This window comes from Sparus aurata, chromosome 7 (genome assembly GCF_900880675.1).
Source record: "Sparus aurata chromosome 7, fSpaAur1.1, whole genome shotgun sequence".
Classification (NCBI taxonomy): domain Eukaryota; kingdom Metazoa; phylum Chordata; class Actinopteri; order Spariformes; family Sparidae; genus Sparus; species Sparus aurata.
Window position 1 is genome coordinate 24,466,919 of NC_044193.1, and position 13,274 is coordinate 24,480,192.

General features: G+C 42.5%; 2 protein-coding genes across 2 annotated transcripts; one reads left to right on the top strand and one right to left on the bottom strand.

Annotated features, from left to right (window-relative positions):
- Positions 1 to 1,460: 1,460 nt before the first annotated feature.
- On the bottom strand, positions 1,461 to 8,766 carry dnajc16 (DnaJ (Hsp40) homolog, subfamily C, member 16). The gene is made up of 15 exons (XM_030423474.1): positions 8,535 to 8,766; positions 7,954 to 8,138; positions 7,794 to 7,860; positions 7,357 to 7,681; positions 7,074 to 7,258; positions 6,824 to 6,928; positions 6,563 to 6,721; positions 6,307 to 6,437; positions 6,031 to 6,214; positions 4,945 to 5,124; positions 4,729 to 4,805; positions 4,537 to 4,617; positions 4,243 to 4,332; positions 3,985 to 4,155; positions 1,461 to 3,019 (listed from the first exon to the last, which is right to left on the bottom strand). The coding sequence occupies exons 2-15, from the start codon at positions 8,127 to 8,129 to the stop codon at positions 2,572 to 2,574; spliced, it is 2,379 nt and encodes a 792-aa protein (XP_030279334.1). The 5' UTR covers positions 8,130 to 8,138; positions 8,535 to 8,766; the 3' UTR covers positions 1,461 to 2,571.
- Positions 8,767 to 8,913: 147 nt separating this feature from the next.
- On the top strand, positions 8,914 to 13,106 carry casp9 (caspase 9, apoptosis-related cysteine peptidase). The gene is made up of 10 exons (XM_030423475.1): positions 8,914 to 9,288; positions 9,381 to 9,591; positions 9,723 to 9,806; positions 9,889 to 9,947; positions 10,072 to 10,248; positions 10,330 to 10,419; positions 10,564 to 10,711; positions 10,800 to 10,988; positions 11,114 to 11,223; positions 11,341 to 13,106. The coding sequence occupies exons 1-10, from the start codon at positions 9,157 to 9,159 to the stop codon at positions 11,443 to 11,445; spliced, it is 1,305 nt and encodes a 434-aa protein (XP_030279335.1). The 5' UTR covers positions 8,914 to 9,156; the 3' UTR covers positions 11,446 to 13,106.
- Positions 13,107 to 13,274: the final 168 nt, after the last annotated feature.

Consider the following 13,274-nt stretch of genomic DNA (forward strand, 5'->3'; position numbering starts at 1 on the left):
ATTCTCTCTAACTCATTGTTAAAGTCTCTCGGGCTGGCGTCCACTGATTAGCAGTCCCCAACGTCAGCACAACAGAAATGTGCTGAAATCAGATAAAATGTGTCACCATGTTCCTTGTAATGAGGCGCATTAACAGAATTCTACATAATATAAAAGTAATTAAAGACAATTGCCATGTGCACCTCTTGGACCTCGTGTAGAATAACCTTACTTTGGTGCCGGATGTTGGCTTTGACTTAACTAAACTCTGTCCCTGCATTAAAATAACGGCTTACATAAGAGCACTATTATCATAAACAAACATCATTTCTAAGATGGTGCTTTTTAGGCACATTTTCCACTATGTTCCATAATTAACACCTTTATTACTTTTTAATCACTTTTTAATGGCTCTCTGAACTCAATTACTCTACTTCAGGGTTGGAATGTGAATGGAGCAAAACTCATATCTGTAGACGAGAACACAAACAGTGCAACAAAGGGAAACTTCCAACGCTTCTTGCGAGCCCAAGCTCACTTCCTGAGGCTGTGGTGCCATCGTGTGGCTGAAGTACGGCAACGTAGTGTTATTTCATCCAGAGTAGAGCAGCACAGAGACAGATCAAATCAGGAAATAAGGAAAAGAATGAAAAACAGATGCTTCTTTAATTGGGAAAAAAAAATTTGTATTACACAGCTTTTGTGAGTACTTGATTCTGACTGGTCAATAACACCTTTTCACTGTGTGTTATATCTGAATAGCAGACCTCTGCTATGTATGTTGTACTGATAATTGATTCTGGAGGACTTAGTGGAAGAAATGAAATCATTTTTAGTCAAGATAAATGTTTCTAAATTGATATTTCGTGTCAAATTATTGATTTTTGTTATTTTTTTAATTAGCAAGTAGCCGAGTATTAATTAGAATACAGAACAGTGAGGGGGGGAGGCAATTGTAGACCTCTTGCAACAACCTGTTTGGGTTTATTTTGCTTTAAGTAGCTGTACGTTATCCCTTATTTGTAATTGCTCTGGAAATTTCAATTGTTTGAACATATGACAACCAGCTAAACACCATCTGCTGAAGAAGATCATTTGATATGATCAAAAGCTTCAGAACGGTTACAAAACTGACCTTGTTTTGCTGCACCAGCAGATAAAAGATACAGATGAAATAAGGTACAGTGGCTATGTGGACAAGGATTTTGTCCTCAAGAGACGGTATACTGTTGAAAAAAATGTGTTATGGGTGAAAGAGCACAAAGATCACTATAGCCATATACTGTAGTTGGCACTGGAAAGTAAAATAAGTGTATTCAGTAAAGCAGTGTATATACGTCGTACTACAATGCGAAGTGGAGAAAATGATGCCTCCGGTCAAAATCGTATATTTCTTCTTATTCCTCCAATGAATGTTGGAGCTTCACTGTGTTACTGTCTGAGTCTGAAACCATACATCAAATAAATCAGTTTGAAACTAATTTCACTTGTTTTGCTTTTCTTTTTTTTACAACTTCATGTTTTAATTAACAAACTAAAGCATTTTATTACAACAAGAGGGTAGACTCACTACTGACACTTTTTTTCTTTTTACACCGACGCGTAGGGAAGGAGAATAAAACGAGAACAGCGTTTTTGATAGATCCATGTAAAACATTCACCAAATCGTTCGAGTTACATACATTTTTAAAATACAGGTCCAATAGATAACATGATAATGTACAATATTTACATCACACTGTACCATCAAAATTATATCAAAGACAGTTTCATACAAGACAGAACAAGTTAATAAACCGAGCAAGCACACAGTAAGTTGTTGACTTTAACTTTCGTGTCTACATAATGTATCAGTCAGTGGTGTCCATTTGGAAAACATTCAGAAAATGAAATGGAGGGGCCCGATCGTTATGTCTGCTACATAGAGCTACTGGCTAACTGAGGTTGTTAAATAGACCAAGGCTGCTAAATAATTCTTGACTCCTAAGTGAAGAACATATCAAATCACAATCCCAACAGTCCCCATGTAACAAAACAGATATTTTTTCTTTTGATGCAATCACATGATCGGGAAGACCATGGAGAAACCCCTTGAAGTCCGGGGTGCAAGGCATTGTCATTACAGCAGTAGGCTATATTGCACAAGCGAGCCAGCATTCAGGAGATAAATCTATCACGAAAAAAACGAAAAGGCCTGAGATGCATAAAAAAAGACATTTAGTGTTAAGGACATGCATCTCTATTCACAGTATTCATTGATGAAGACGAAGGTAGATGTCCTGCCTCCTTCAGTCTGTGTGGATATGACTGATGGTCATGAAGGCAGGAGAGTACAGGTGACCACAGTGATTTTATTTTCTGTTCACAGGGCTGTAGCAGCAGCAGCGTTTGCCTGGATTGAATATATATATAAAAACAGCATGCGATGACCTTAAGAGGGGGACGCTAAAGGACGTGTCCCACAGTAGTTTGTCATATTATTGACCCGACTTTCAAAGTAACTATTTATTATTTCAAGTGCAAGAAAGGCAGCTCTAGCCTAACACAAGGGTACAGTAGATAAGTACTAAGTCCGTCCTAACTCGCCTCCGTCTATTTAATGGGGGTGATCTTGTCGAGTCCGGGCCATGCAGGAATGTAATAGCGAGGCAAAGTGCCTTCCATGAGCCGTTCCATCCACAGCCCCAAGCGGTCCAGTTTGTGGTGGATCTGCAGGGTGGACATGCTGCGGGATCGGTTGGATTTGCGTGGCGGGTGGTCTTCACGGGAACTGGACCTCGACCTCCCCCCTGCAGTGCTCCCTTCGTCCTCGGACGACTTACTGTCATGGTCTTCCCCGGTGTAGACCGGCTTAAAAAGACAGAGGTACTTCTTGTGGCCGTTGAGTGCCAGCACATAGCCGGTGTAGTCCATCTTGTGGTTTCCTCCATCGTCCTCGTCTGCATCAATCTGTGTGGCGTCCTGGGCGTATTCCAGCAGAGTGTACATCCACTGGCTGTGCTTGTCAATATTCAGGAAGGAGAAATGCAGCGTCATGCTCCTAGGAGAGAGATGAGGGAACAAGTGTGAGGAAGTATCTATAAACAAGATTAAAAAGCTGACCTATTGTGCACATTTCCAGTTCTATATTTGTATACGGGTACACTTGAGTAGCTTTTGCATGATTCACAGTCCTTATTATCCTATACTGGCCCCTCAGTTCATCCTCTGACTAAAACAGAACTTGGCTTTAGCTGGACAAACTTATGTTAGCCTCTCACTAACGCAATTGGATAAAATGTAAAAATCAGTCTAGTTAATAAGTTATGCGGCTAGTTAGCTAAGAGATCAGCTACAGCTAGCAGTCCTATTAGCTAGCTGACTCTGCTCCTCAGAGGACATCAGAGACAAAACCAGAAAATATTTTCTCCATAAAATATGTTCCAGAACAGAGTCAGAGCAGCTCTAAATCACCTCAGTATGAATAGACACACTGAGTGGGTGGATGGACGAGTCCCTGTACTTTGTGGACATGCTGTTTCTGGAGCAGAGAACTACTACTCATACTATCATGTCATTACTTTAAACTTTGGCCATTATATACAAAACCATTATTTGAAACATTATATGCAGTAGGGTTAAAATGTCTGAGACCACTAGTCAAAATACTTTTATTTTGCATTTGTTTAGAATTTAATATGACCTTTCCAGTACAAAAGATAACATATGAATAAAAAATGTAATCTTTGAAAAATGTCCGTGAATTTAAGAATATCTTAGTATGTGCTTTAAAATCAGCACGCACTTGAGCTGGCATGGACTCGACAAGTCTGTGCAAAACCTGTTAAACTCATGTTATCCCTGCATGATTTGTAAGTGCTCTATAAAGTTAAAACATTCGACAAAAAAATAGTACAAACCTTATTGGAGATATGACAGAAAAAAAGTAAATGCACAATAGGACCCGTTTAATATGCAACAAAAATGTTCTTACTCCACACAAGGAAAAATTAATGTTTACTTTACCCTGTGAAGGAGTAGACCTCTTTGGCGAACTTGCTGAGCAGGATGTTCTTGGAGGCGTCTGTGAGAACCAGCACTATGTTCATGTGTCCCGGCCTCAGCTTCACCAGGTTGCTCATGTATGTGATATCCGTCAGCTCGGTCACCTCCACAAAGTTCTTCTTGGGAGGCCGACTAGAGATCAACAGCAAATATACAGAACTTAGAAAACACGATGATAAATTCTGCACTCTATAATATATGTAATAAATGTATTCTTGCCTTGAAGTACCACCGGGCCCTGGTGACCCATTTTCTGCTTTTGTTCCATCTTTTGCCTTTGGTTTAGTCTGTTTATCATCACTTGAGTCACTGAAAAACACACAAATAACATGTTTTGCCCAAAGGGGATGTGCAGGCGTAGAAAGAAAAAATGAGAGCATTATTACTTTATTTTCTTTGGGCAGCCTCTCTAGCTTTCTTCACCGTGTCTCACTAATCCCAGAGGATGGTGATGTTGCTATGGTTACATATTTTGGCGGTCGAGGTAAACGTGCGTATGGGAAAGCAACCAACCTGAAGGCCTGGATGACCACAGTTCCAAACAAGATGAACAAGGCAGAGAAGATGAGGGACAGAAGAGGCATCATCTCACGCCTGCAAATCACCACAGATGTCTTTAGTGCAACACAACACATCTGTATTTACATCTGGGTTGTCATCATGTGTTCTCCCATGACAGGTTAAGAGTTAAAGATCTCTGCCTACCAGTTGTTATGCAGAATATCGTCAATGACTTCAGAGAGGTAATCGTAAGAGGCATAGATCCATCGGATTACAAACATCTGTGGAGTGACAGTAGTTTAATATTTAGTAGCAGGACTGGTGGCTGATATCAACAAACAGTACTTGGTTATGAGTAAATTGGCTACACAGGCAGGCGAACATTATTTAGATACCCTACATTACTGAAAGGGAACATACAGAGGCAAACTCGTTGTTGAGCTCGGGCAGCATGGCGTCATTATTGAGGATGGACGGGTCCCTCTGCAGTCGCTCCAGCTCCTCCAGAAGACGCTGCTTGTCCTCCTCGCTGCCGTTCCAGGCGCTCACCGGCTTGAACAAGGCCTTGCCCGCAGCATTACGCCTCTCCAGGATCACCACCTGAGTAAAAACGAAAAACAGTCTAATATTAAGAAACGTGAGCAAGACTTCTTTGAAAATAAGTTAAAATAAACCGGGTCGTCATTTAGCTCAGTTGGTAGAGCACGTGCAGAGGCTTTGTCCTCGCTGCAGCAGCCCCGGGTTTGAGTCCCGGCCTTTTGCTGCGTGTCACCCCTCTCTCCCATCCTGTTTCCTGTCATCTATAAAGCTGTACTGTCAATAAAGCCATATAAAGGCCAAAAATACTTAAAATAAATAAATAAATAAATAAATAAAATAAACCATTTAAAATTACTTGAATTAGATGTAATTGGGGCCATTTTTTACTAATAGCGTCCCCTGTCTTCCTGTCTTCCCCAGATGATTACTTACATTAAAGATACTTATTTTTTGTTTTACAGTTTGTATGAAATGTTATATTTAAATATGCACAAATCATTGTCTAATCACAAAAGCACTAATTTACACACATTTCAAGAACAGAATCTGGACATTGGATAAAGCCAGTTCAGAATTCTTGTTTCATTTTGTTGACCTGTTAAGGTCAAAATTTGTTACAGAGGGATCTATGGATTTCTCTTTTCATTGTAACAGCTATAAACATTAATCATGGCCATGTGTTTTAAGTATATAATGTAATAGGGAATAGGCTATGCATGATATATAAACAAACCCCTCAGTAAAAAGCTCCAGAATAAAGATGGGAATACAACTGTAATGTTTGCTGTATGTAAATGCTTCTGCAGCAGGAAATATAATAGACAACTCTGTGTGTATTTTGCACATTTTATTTCCATAAGTCTAGAAGAAGGCACGTTATGGACACAGTTTTCATTGTCTCAGAGTCGCTATGCTCCATAAATTCACAGTGGACGTGTTGAACGTGTTGGACGTGTATGAACGTACCTGTGTTGGTGACTGTGCACTGTCTTTGTTCTGCATGAGGATGTCGCAAAGAGGCTGCTGTAACCGCTGGTACACGTAGGCAAATCTAACAACCTCCTTGCCGTTTGTGGAGGCGAATGAGAGAAACGCCTGGTTCCCAAAAGAAAAGGTCTCTTCATCACCTGTGATCAGCAGGACACAGTATCTGAGGGGAGGAAAGATGTGACAGTAACTTAGCATATCCAAACTAATTTCGCAAACTGTGCAAGCAGACGTCTTAAAATGAGGTTCTCGTACTTCCTGCGTCTGTGGAACTGCTTGACAGGACAGAGCTCATCAAAGAGCTTCTGATTGACCAGCCGTGGCACGAGCAGGAACTTGTTGTTTGACATGAACTCATCAATGATTTGCTTTTTCATCCCTTTGGCCTGAAGACAAACATGACCACATAGAAAAGCAAGAGTGACCACAAGTGCAAACAGATCCGCGTATAACAGATGAGTGAACAGAAAGGTGTAATAACTTTCTTTCCCCTGCTGCTGCTGTGACTTACCTGTATAATGTCAGCAGGCTTGTCAGTGTTCTCTTTGAAGACCAGCATGGTCGGAGCGTAAGTGTTGATATTGAACTGTTTCTGCAGATTGGCGGTCTCTGAAAGGCCCTGGTCCACATAGCCAAACTGCAGGTAGTCCTTATAGGCAAAAGCTGTCAGCTGTGGAGGTAAATCATTAACATGCCTGTGTTAGTAATGCAATTAGTGTCAGCTGAACCTGAGGTACTTTTCACATATAATTAAAACAAGGAGAGAGCCTACTTTGTATAACAGAGGAACTACAGGCACTTGGTCGAACAGAAGCACGTGTGGCTTGTTGAGCTCGTGCCAGCTGTTCAAGAACTGCAGGTCATTCTTGTCGGTGACCTGAAATAGAGACAAAGGAATTTTGATTCCGATTCTGAGAAAATGCAAAATGTATAACTGACATACATAAAGGAATGTTTTAGTCTTCCTTCCTCTAATGGACTGCAACTGTTTGTTTTTTTTCTGAGGAAAGGCAGATATTTACCCGCTCCACAAGTCTCTGAGGAAGAAGGTCTTCTACAAACTGCCTCAGGTGCTCCTTTGCCACGGCGTAATGGAAGAATGTCACTTTGCCGTTGATGACTCCAAGTATCGATGGGGTGCGATGGGCTCCGAGGTGATTGGCCAACCTCCTCTCATAGCCCACATCCACCACACCTATCCCAACACCTGCAAGGATGGGATATCCACAGACATAAGCACATCAACTCATTCAACTCGTCCTGTGCTATTTCATAGATGTTACGATTTATAGGTTCATCCCACACCTAGAGTCTCCATCTCCTGCACCACCTCCTTCCAGACAGGCTCGATGTGGATGCAGCTGAAGCACCAGTCAGAGGTGATCTTTATCAGGTACGGTCTCTTGTAGCTGTCTGGCACCACGTCGTTGACATACTGGTTGAAGTGCAATATGTACTTGCTGTCAGCAAAGTCCCTGTGGTTCTTGCTGTTGAAAGGAAAGTTGAAGAAGGACTCGTCGAAGTAGAAGCTGTCATGGCGATGACCGTAGCGACTGCCGCCATACGGCTGGGTGTCGTCTGTCTGGCCGTAACGGTCATAGTTGGCACGTTTGTCCTCATTGGAAAGGATCTAGATTTGAGGAAGAGCCCATGTCAGTACGGCGGACATCTTCCTCACATACATACATATACTACGGGCTTTCATTCCAGCTTACAGCTTGAAATACATAAAAATTACTCACCTCATAAGATTTGGTGATCTTGATGAACATGTCCTCGGCTCCTGGATTTTTGTTTTTGTCCGGATGCCTTTGAGAAGAAGGCATCATTAGTTAAGATGTGAATGATGATTTAAAAAAATAACAATAATAAAAACAGATCAGTGTTATGAGAAATATATACCATTCTTTTGCAAGACGCTTGTAGACCTTCTTGATCTCAGCCTGGCTTGCACTCCTGGTCACTCCTAAGATTTTGTATGGGTCTATCTCAGGCCCGGCATGGGCTGCTCCTGTCAGCAGCACCGACAGGAGGATCACCACTACAGCCAGTGGCACAGACATCTTTGACCCTGCCATCACAGCAACCTGAAACACATTAGCAGAACTATCACCATCAAGAGCAACACATCAGAGCAGTGCTCAGACCTGAAACGATGACACAGGCTTTAGCTGACAGCGTTTCCTCCACACTGACGTTAGCCTTGTAATGATTCATGATGGAGACAAGCAGGTAGCTAAACAGAGTGGCATTATAGCATGCTAACTCCAGAAGCTAGACGAGCTAGGCATGTCAGCTACAACAACAGACATACCAATACTATAGTCCTGCTGACATTTCACAAGGCGGTGCTATTAATGTTATGCATCGAGGGTAAAAACGTTTACGTTTTTCTTTTTTTTTTTTTTTTCCATTAGGGTTAGTTACGTTGCTACAACAGCTAGCTCTCTCTCTCAACGCAACAGCTCTACGTTCCCATTCACCTGAAGCAGACGCGCTCAGCCGGTGCTACGCCACATATTGAATGTAGCTTTTAATACTCTTCAGGTTGTTGGTTAACGCTGATGTGAAAAGACAGCGGAAAGGGCAGGGTGTGTTCAACAGCATCCCACAGTTCCTCCCCTCAGGACGAGCTGACAACCTGCTGCTGCGAAGCAGGAGTAGAGGGGGAGGTGTCCAGCATCGAAAGTCGTTTTGGGAGATTGAGTATCTGATGATAAACAAGGCTTCATTTGTGTGTTCGGTTTGATTCCTCGGCCCGCCCTGACGTTTAGTTTGAACGTATAGCGGCACGTCGGCCGCGTTGGCAGCGGCAAGCGGGAACCCAAATCAAACGCACCCGGTTATTTTTCTCTCTCCGCACTCTCTCAATGGACCAATCACAGACAGCGGTGATGTAAACAAGGAAATGGCGAACGCAACCGAGCACAAACAAGAGAAGGGGAAAGGAAACTTGTGATATTTGCAGAGGAACAAGGTGTCTGTTCCCCTTAACAAGCGTGTTGAATCATTGTGGGATACCGACTGACTCTGAAATCGTGACAAAAAATTAGTCACAGTTTTTATGATAGTTGCCGTCTCGCTCACTGGGGGCGTTTGTTTTGAATGGAGGAAAGACACAGGAAGATTCTCCAACGCAACAGGAGCAATCTCGTGAAGGACTTGGACCCATCAAGCCTCTACGATGGCCTTATTGAAAACGGGGTTTTCACCCAAGACATGGTCGATGAAATCAAGGTAAGACCTCGAGTTTCAGGTTGACTTCCTGCTGTTTGCGCAGTATTGCACTGGTCAGGTGGTGACACACCTGTTACTGTGTCTCCTGTCAGAGCTGTGCGACCAGGCGCGAACAGGCCAGAAAGTTGGTCGTGGACTTGGAGACCCGTGGAAGTCGAGCCTTTCCATTATTTCTGCAGTGCCTTCAGGAGACAGGGCAGCACAGTCTGGCAGAGCTGCTACGGAATGGAGCCCCAGCAATTCAGCTACAGCCTGCTACACCCACTCAGGCCGTTCGCCCTGTTCTCCAGCCTCTCCCAGTGTGTAAGTGTGTCACAGTGTGGTGTATGTAATGAATAATAAAATCAGAACTATCCTAGAACATGGATCTGGATAATAATGATTTAAGGGTGTCATGTGTTACCCACATATGTGCTGTTTGTTCTCGGTTACAGCCTCTCCAATGGATGTGGATAAGCAAAGAAAAGACGATGTCCCTGTCTATCCAATGCCGAGACCCAGTACTACTCCCACTCCATGTAAGCTATGCGGTTAATTTACATTTTGGGTCACAGTCTGATAAGTTCAGTGATGCCTAACACATTGTTGCTTATGTCACAGCACCTGAGGGGGAGTACAGACTAAGGCCCCAAGGCAGAACTCGTCGGGACAGCATCCAGGTGAGCACCATTTATTTATCATGCATTTTGATCAACAACAGGAGGGCAGAGGCTGCCGTAGATGCAAATTGTCTCTATCAAATCCCCTTCTCTGCTTTCTTTATTCTGTCTATGTGCGCGTCAGAGCTATAAAATGGACGCCAGCCCGTGCGGACACTGCCTCATCATAAACAACGTGGAGTTTGACCCCCAGAGCGAGCTCAGCAATCGCAGGGGCTCCAACATAGACTGTGACAAGCTGGAGAGCAGATTCAAGGCGCTCAACTTTATCGTGGACGTCAAGACGAACCTGAAGCAAAGAGTAAGAATCCCAGTCCTCGGAAGGGAAAACCACATGCAAACCTTTTTGAGCTCCGGCTAACAGTCCTCTCTCGCATTTCAGCAAATCAAACACGAGCTGTCAGCTTTATCTAAGAAGGATCATTCACAGTATGACTGCTGTGTGGTCATCATGCTGTCACATGGCACTGAGGTACGACGTGGCTGATTATTACACCTGCTATGTTACGATATCAATGTGTGATAAAATGCAGTCCCATCTGTATCTATGACCTACTGGAGTCTGGAGTCCAGATGACTTATGATACCTAATGAAAGCTTATATCTTTGTTTACAGGTGAGCCACAACCGCTTCCCCGGCGCCGTGTACGGTGTGGATGGACAGCATGTCCCGGTCCAGTACATCACAAACTACCTCAACGGCCAGCACTGTCCGTCTCTACAGGGCAAACCCAAACTGTTCTTCATCCAGGCTTGCGGAGGAGGTAGCTGATCTTGAACGTGCTGTTGAATGACTCCCTCAAAAATACTCGATTGGAAACTTATAGAGAAGTATTTGTGCTTGTTCCTGAGGTGAAAAAGACACAGGCTTCGAGGTGTCCCCAGATGAGGTTGAACCATCCATCGGCGGAGCCGATGATCAGACGGACGCCATTCCCACGTCATCCAGCAGCGACTCTCTGAGCACGTCCGATGAGCTGGACGCCAGACCCACGCTGCCGACCCCGAGTGACATTCTGGTGTCCTACTCCACTTTCCCTGGTGTGTTTGTGGTGCATTCACACATCTGTGCTCATTCTCATTAATAACTCAGTCTTTCAGGCGTAAGTCAGAGGTATGGATGACCCGTATGTCTTCGTAATGCCGCTTTGCTTTTGTGAATGCAGGTTACGTTTCTTGGAGAGACACCCAGTCGGGCTCCTGGTACGTCGAGACACTATACCGTATCCTTGATGAAAATGCTTCTACGGATGACTTGGTCACGATGTTGATGATGGTGAGCTTCTCTCTTTATACGAGCAAAGTTAGCTGTGGCTCTCTTGAATGCCCTTTATCGTTCAGAGCTTTTGAATTCAAACGCACACACATGGTTATTGCCTGTGCTTGTTTCCAGGTTAACCACGAAGTCTCCCAGAACTCTGCAAAGGGGCTCTACAAGCAGATGCCCGGTTCCTTCAACTTCCTCCGCAAGCTTCTCTACTTTCAAAGCCAAGCATAGCGGCAAAGTCCCGGTTTCACTTTCAGCGAGGCATGACTGTAATTGTTTAGGATCATGATTTAACAGATTTGTGAAGCGTATGTGTTTGTAAAATTCTGATTCTACTTTTACAGAAACAATCATGTCTTATTTGTTTTTCATGTCCCGTATTTTCTAAATGAAATATGTCAGTTGTGGTGTCATCTTGGTAAGAAAATATTAACGTCTTGTCAAAGTGTGGTTCAGGTTATTTTTTATATATTATTTTTGTCTTATCAAGACATAGCATCTGTCGGTGTTTGAGAATAGACAATCATTGGCAAATACCTTGCTGGTTTTTAATTCATGTGTCTTAAATATACTGATTTTGTAACAAAACCGGATTTTCTGAAGTTGTTTTTTGGAAAATGGAGGTGGAAGAGAGGGAAGACAAGACACACAGCGTTTAAACATATCTTCACCCTGACATCAATGTCAACCCATCAGCAGTGTAAGTGTTTACACTTAACTGTAAGACAACACATTTCAAATGCTATTTTTTTTAAGTTGTTGCTATCATACTTAAGCATGCTAGTGTTGATGTGTGTGCTACTGCTGAGTTACAGTATGTGCAGCTGATGACAAATGCAAGTAAACCAGTAGTGTACTTTAAGTGACAGTAGATGGTGCCTGTGAGTCACGCAAGACTCAAGCTTTTAGATGAGTCTTACATTTGCAGAGGTCTCCACAAAATTAGAAATGTTTGTTTGTCAATCACTGTTTCAAAACACAGGTTTATCTTTAATATCCTAAGCTGCAAACCATCGAAACACTTTTAAACAAGTCACAAGACACGAACATCACCATGACAATTCTCATGTGGAAGTGGAGTCCACGGTAGCCTATTATGTATTTGGGGAACAGTGAAAACATTGGTTCCTTTTTAGCTTTTTTTTTTTTTTTTTTACCAGTTCCTCAATATAGCTCAAATGTCAAATAAAATATAACTTTAAAAAAGTGGTTTAAATGTCAACATTGCAATCCATAAAGACCTGCCACCAGCTTGGCTCTATTGAGATTGACATTTGTAGTTTTTAGTATCAGATGTACCAGATTTCCATGAGACTTTTCAGATATCCGGGATTCGCAGTCCACTAGCACCATCATCAGGTCCAAATTCACCCAACGTGACAAAACACTTGCCATACTTGACATTAATTAATGTGTTTACCTACTGTTCCAAGTGAAGAAAAACTGCTGTAAAAAAAGGTTTATTAGCAAATGTTAGCATGTTAACATGATGACCATAGTAAATCATATATATAGTAATTACACTTGCTAAACATCAGCATGTTAACATTAAACTCATAGCACTGCTTTGCACTGTTGACTCTGAGCCCTGTTTTCTCTCTTAAAGTTGGCCAAGTAATTCACCAGAGAAGCTGATTTAATCAAAATTCAAACAACGATTACATTTTTAAACCCACTCATCACTCCAGAAGATATAATTTACTGCACTGCAAGTGATTAATTGTCAGGGCCTTATACGTACTGGAAACCTGCCACTCACAGAAGATCGCGTAGGCCCTCTGATGTGCCTAAATTGGTTTTCCACTGACTGCAACTGTGTGTAGCCGTTTTTAAAACACCTCTCTTTACTGGCAACATTGCTCTGTGACTCTCTAATAAACTTTAATGCGTAACATGGGTTGAAAATGACTGAAATTATTCACCTGCCACACATTTCACAACTCAAGATAACATTATTGATCCCTCATACGGGAAATTCAAGTTGACACAACAGCAGAAGGGAGCAAACAGTGTGCACACAATAACAAATGGTAGCAGCGCGAGTCACTTTAAGTGGTGTA

Bases quoted from the DNA above. Each gene is read 5' to 3' on its own strand.
- dnajc16 (XM_030423474.1), bottom strand. From the start codon at position 8,129: ATGGCAGGGTCAAAGATGTCTGTGCCACTGGCTGTAGTGGTGATCCTC. The intron at 7,259-7,356 runs GTGTGGGATGAA...CCATCCTTGCAG, and splicing joins GCAGGAGATGGAGACTCTAG to GTGTTGGGATAGGTGTGGTG. The intron at 5,125-6,030 runs GTACGTTCATAC...GTTTTTACTCAG, and splicing joins GTGCACAGTCACCAACACAG to GTGGTGATCCTGGAGAGGCG.
- casp9 (XM_030423475.1), top strand. From the start codon at position 9,157: ATGGAGGAAAGACACAGGAAGATTCTCCAACGCAACAGGAGCAATCTC. The intron at 9,592-9,722 runs GTAAGTGTGTCA...TCTCGGTTACAG, and splicing joins TCTCCAGCCTCTCCCAGTGT to CCTCTCCAATGGATGTGGAT. The intron at 10,420-10,563 runs GTACGACGTGGC...CTTTGTTTACAG, and splicing joins TGCTGTCACATGGCACTGAG to GTGAGCCACAACCGCTTCCC.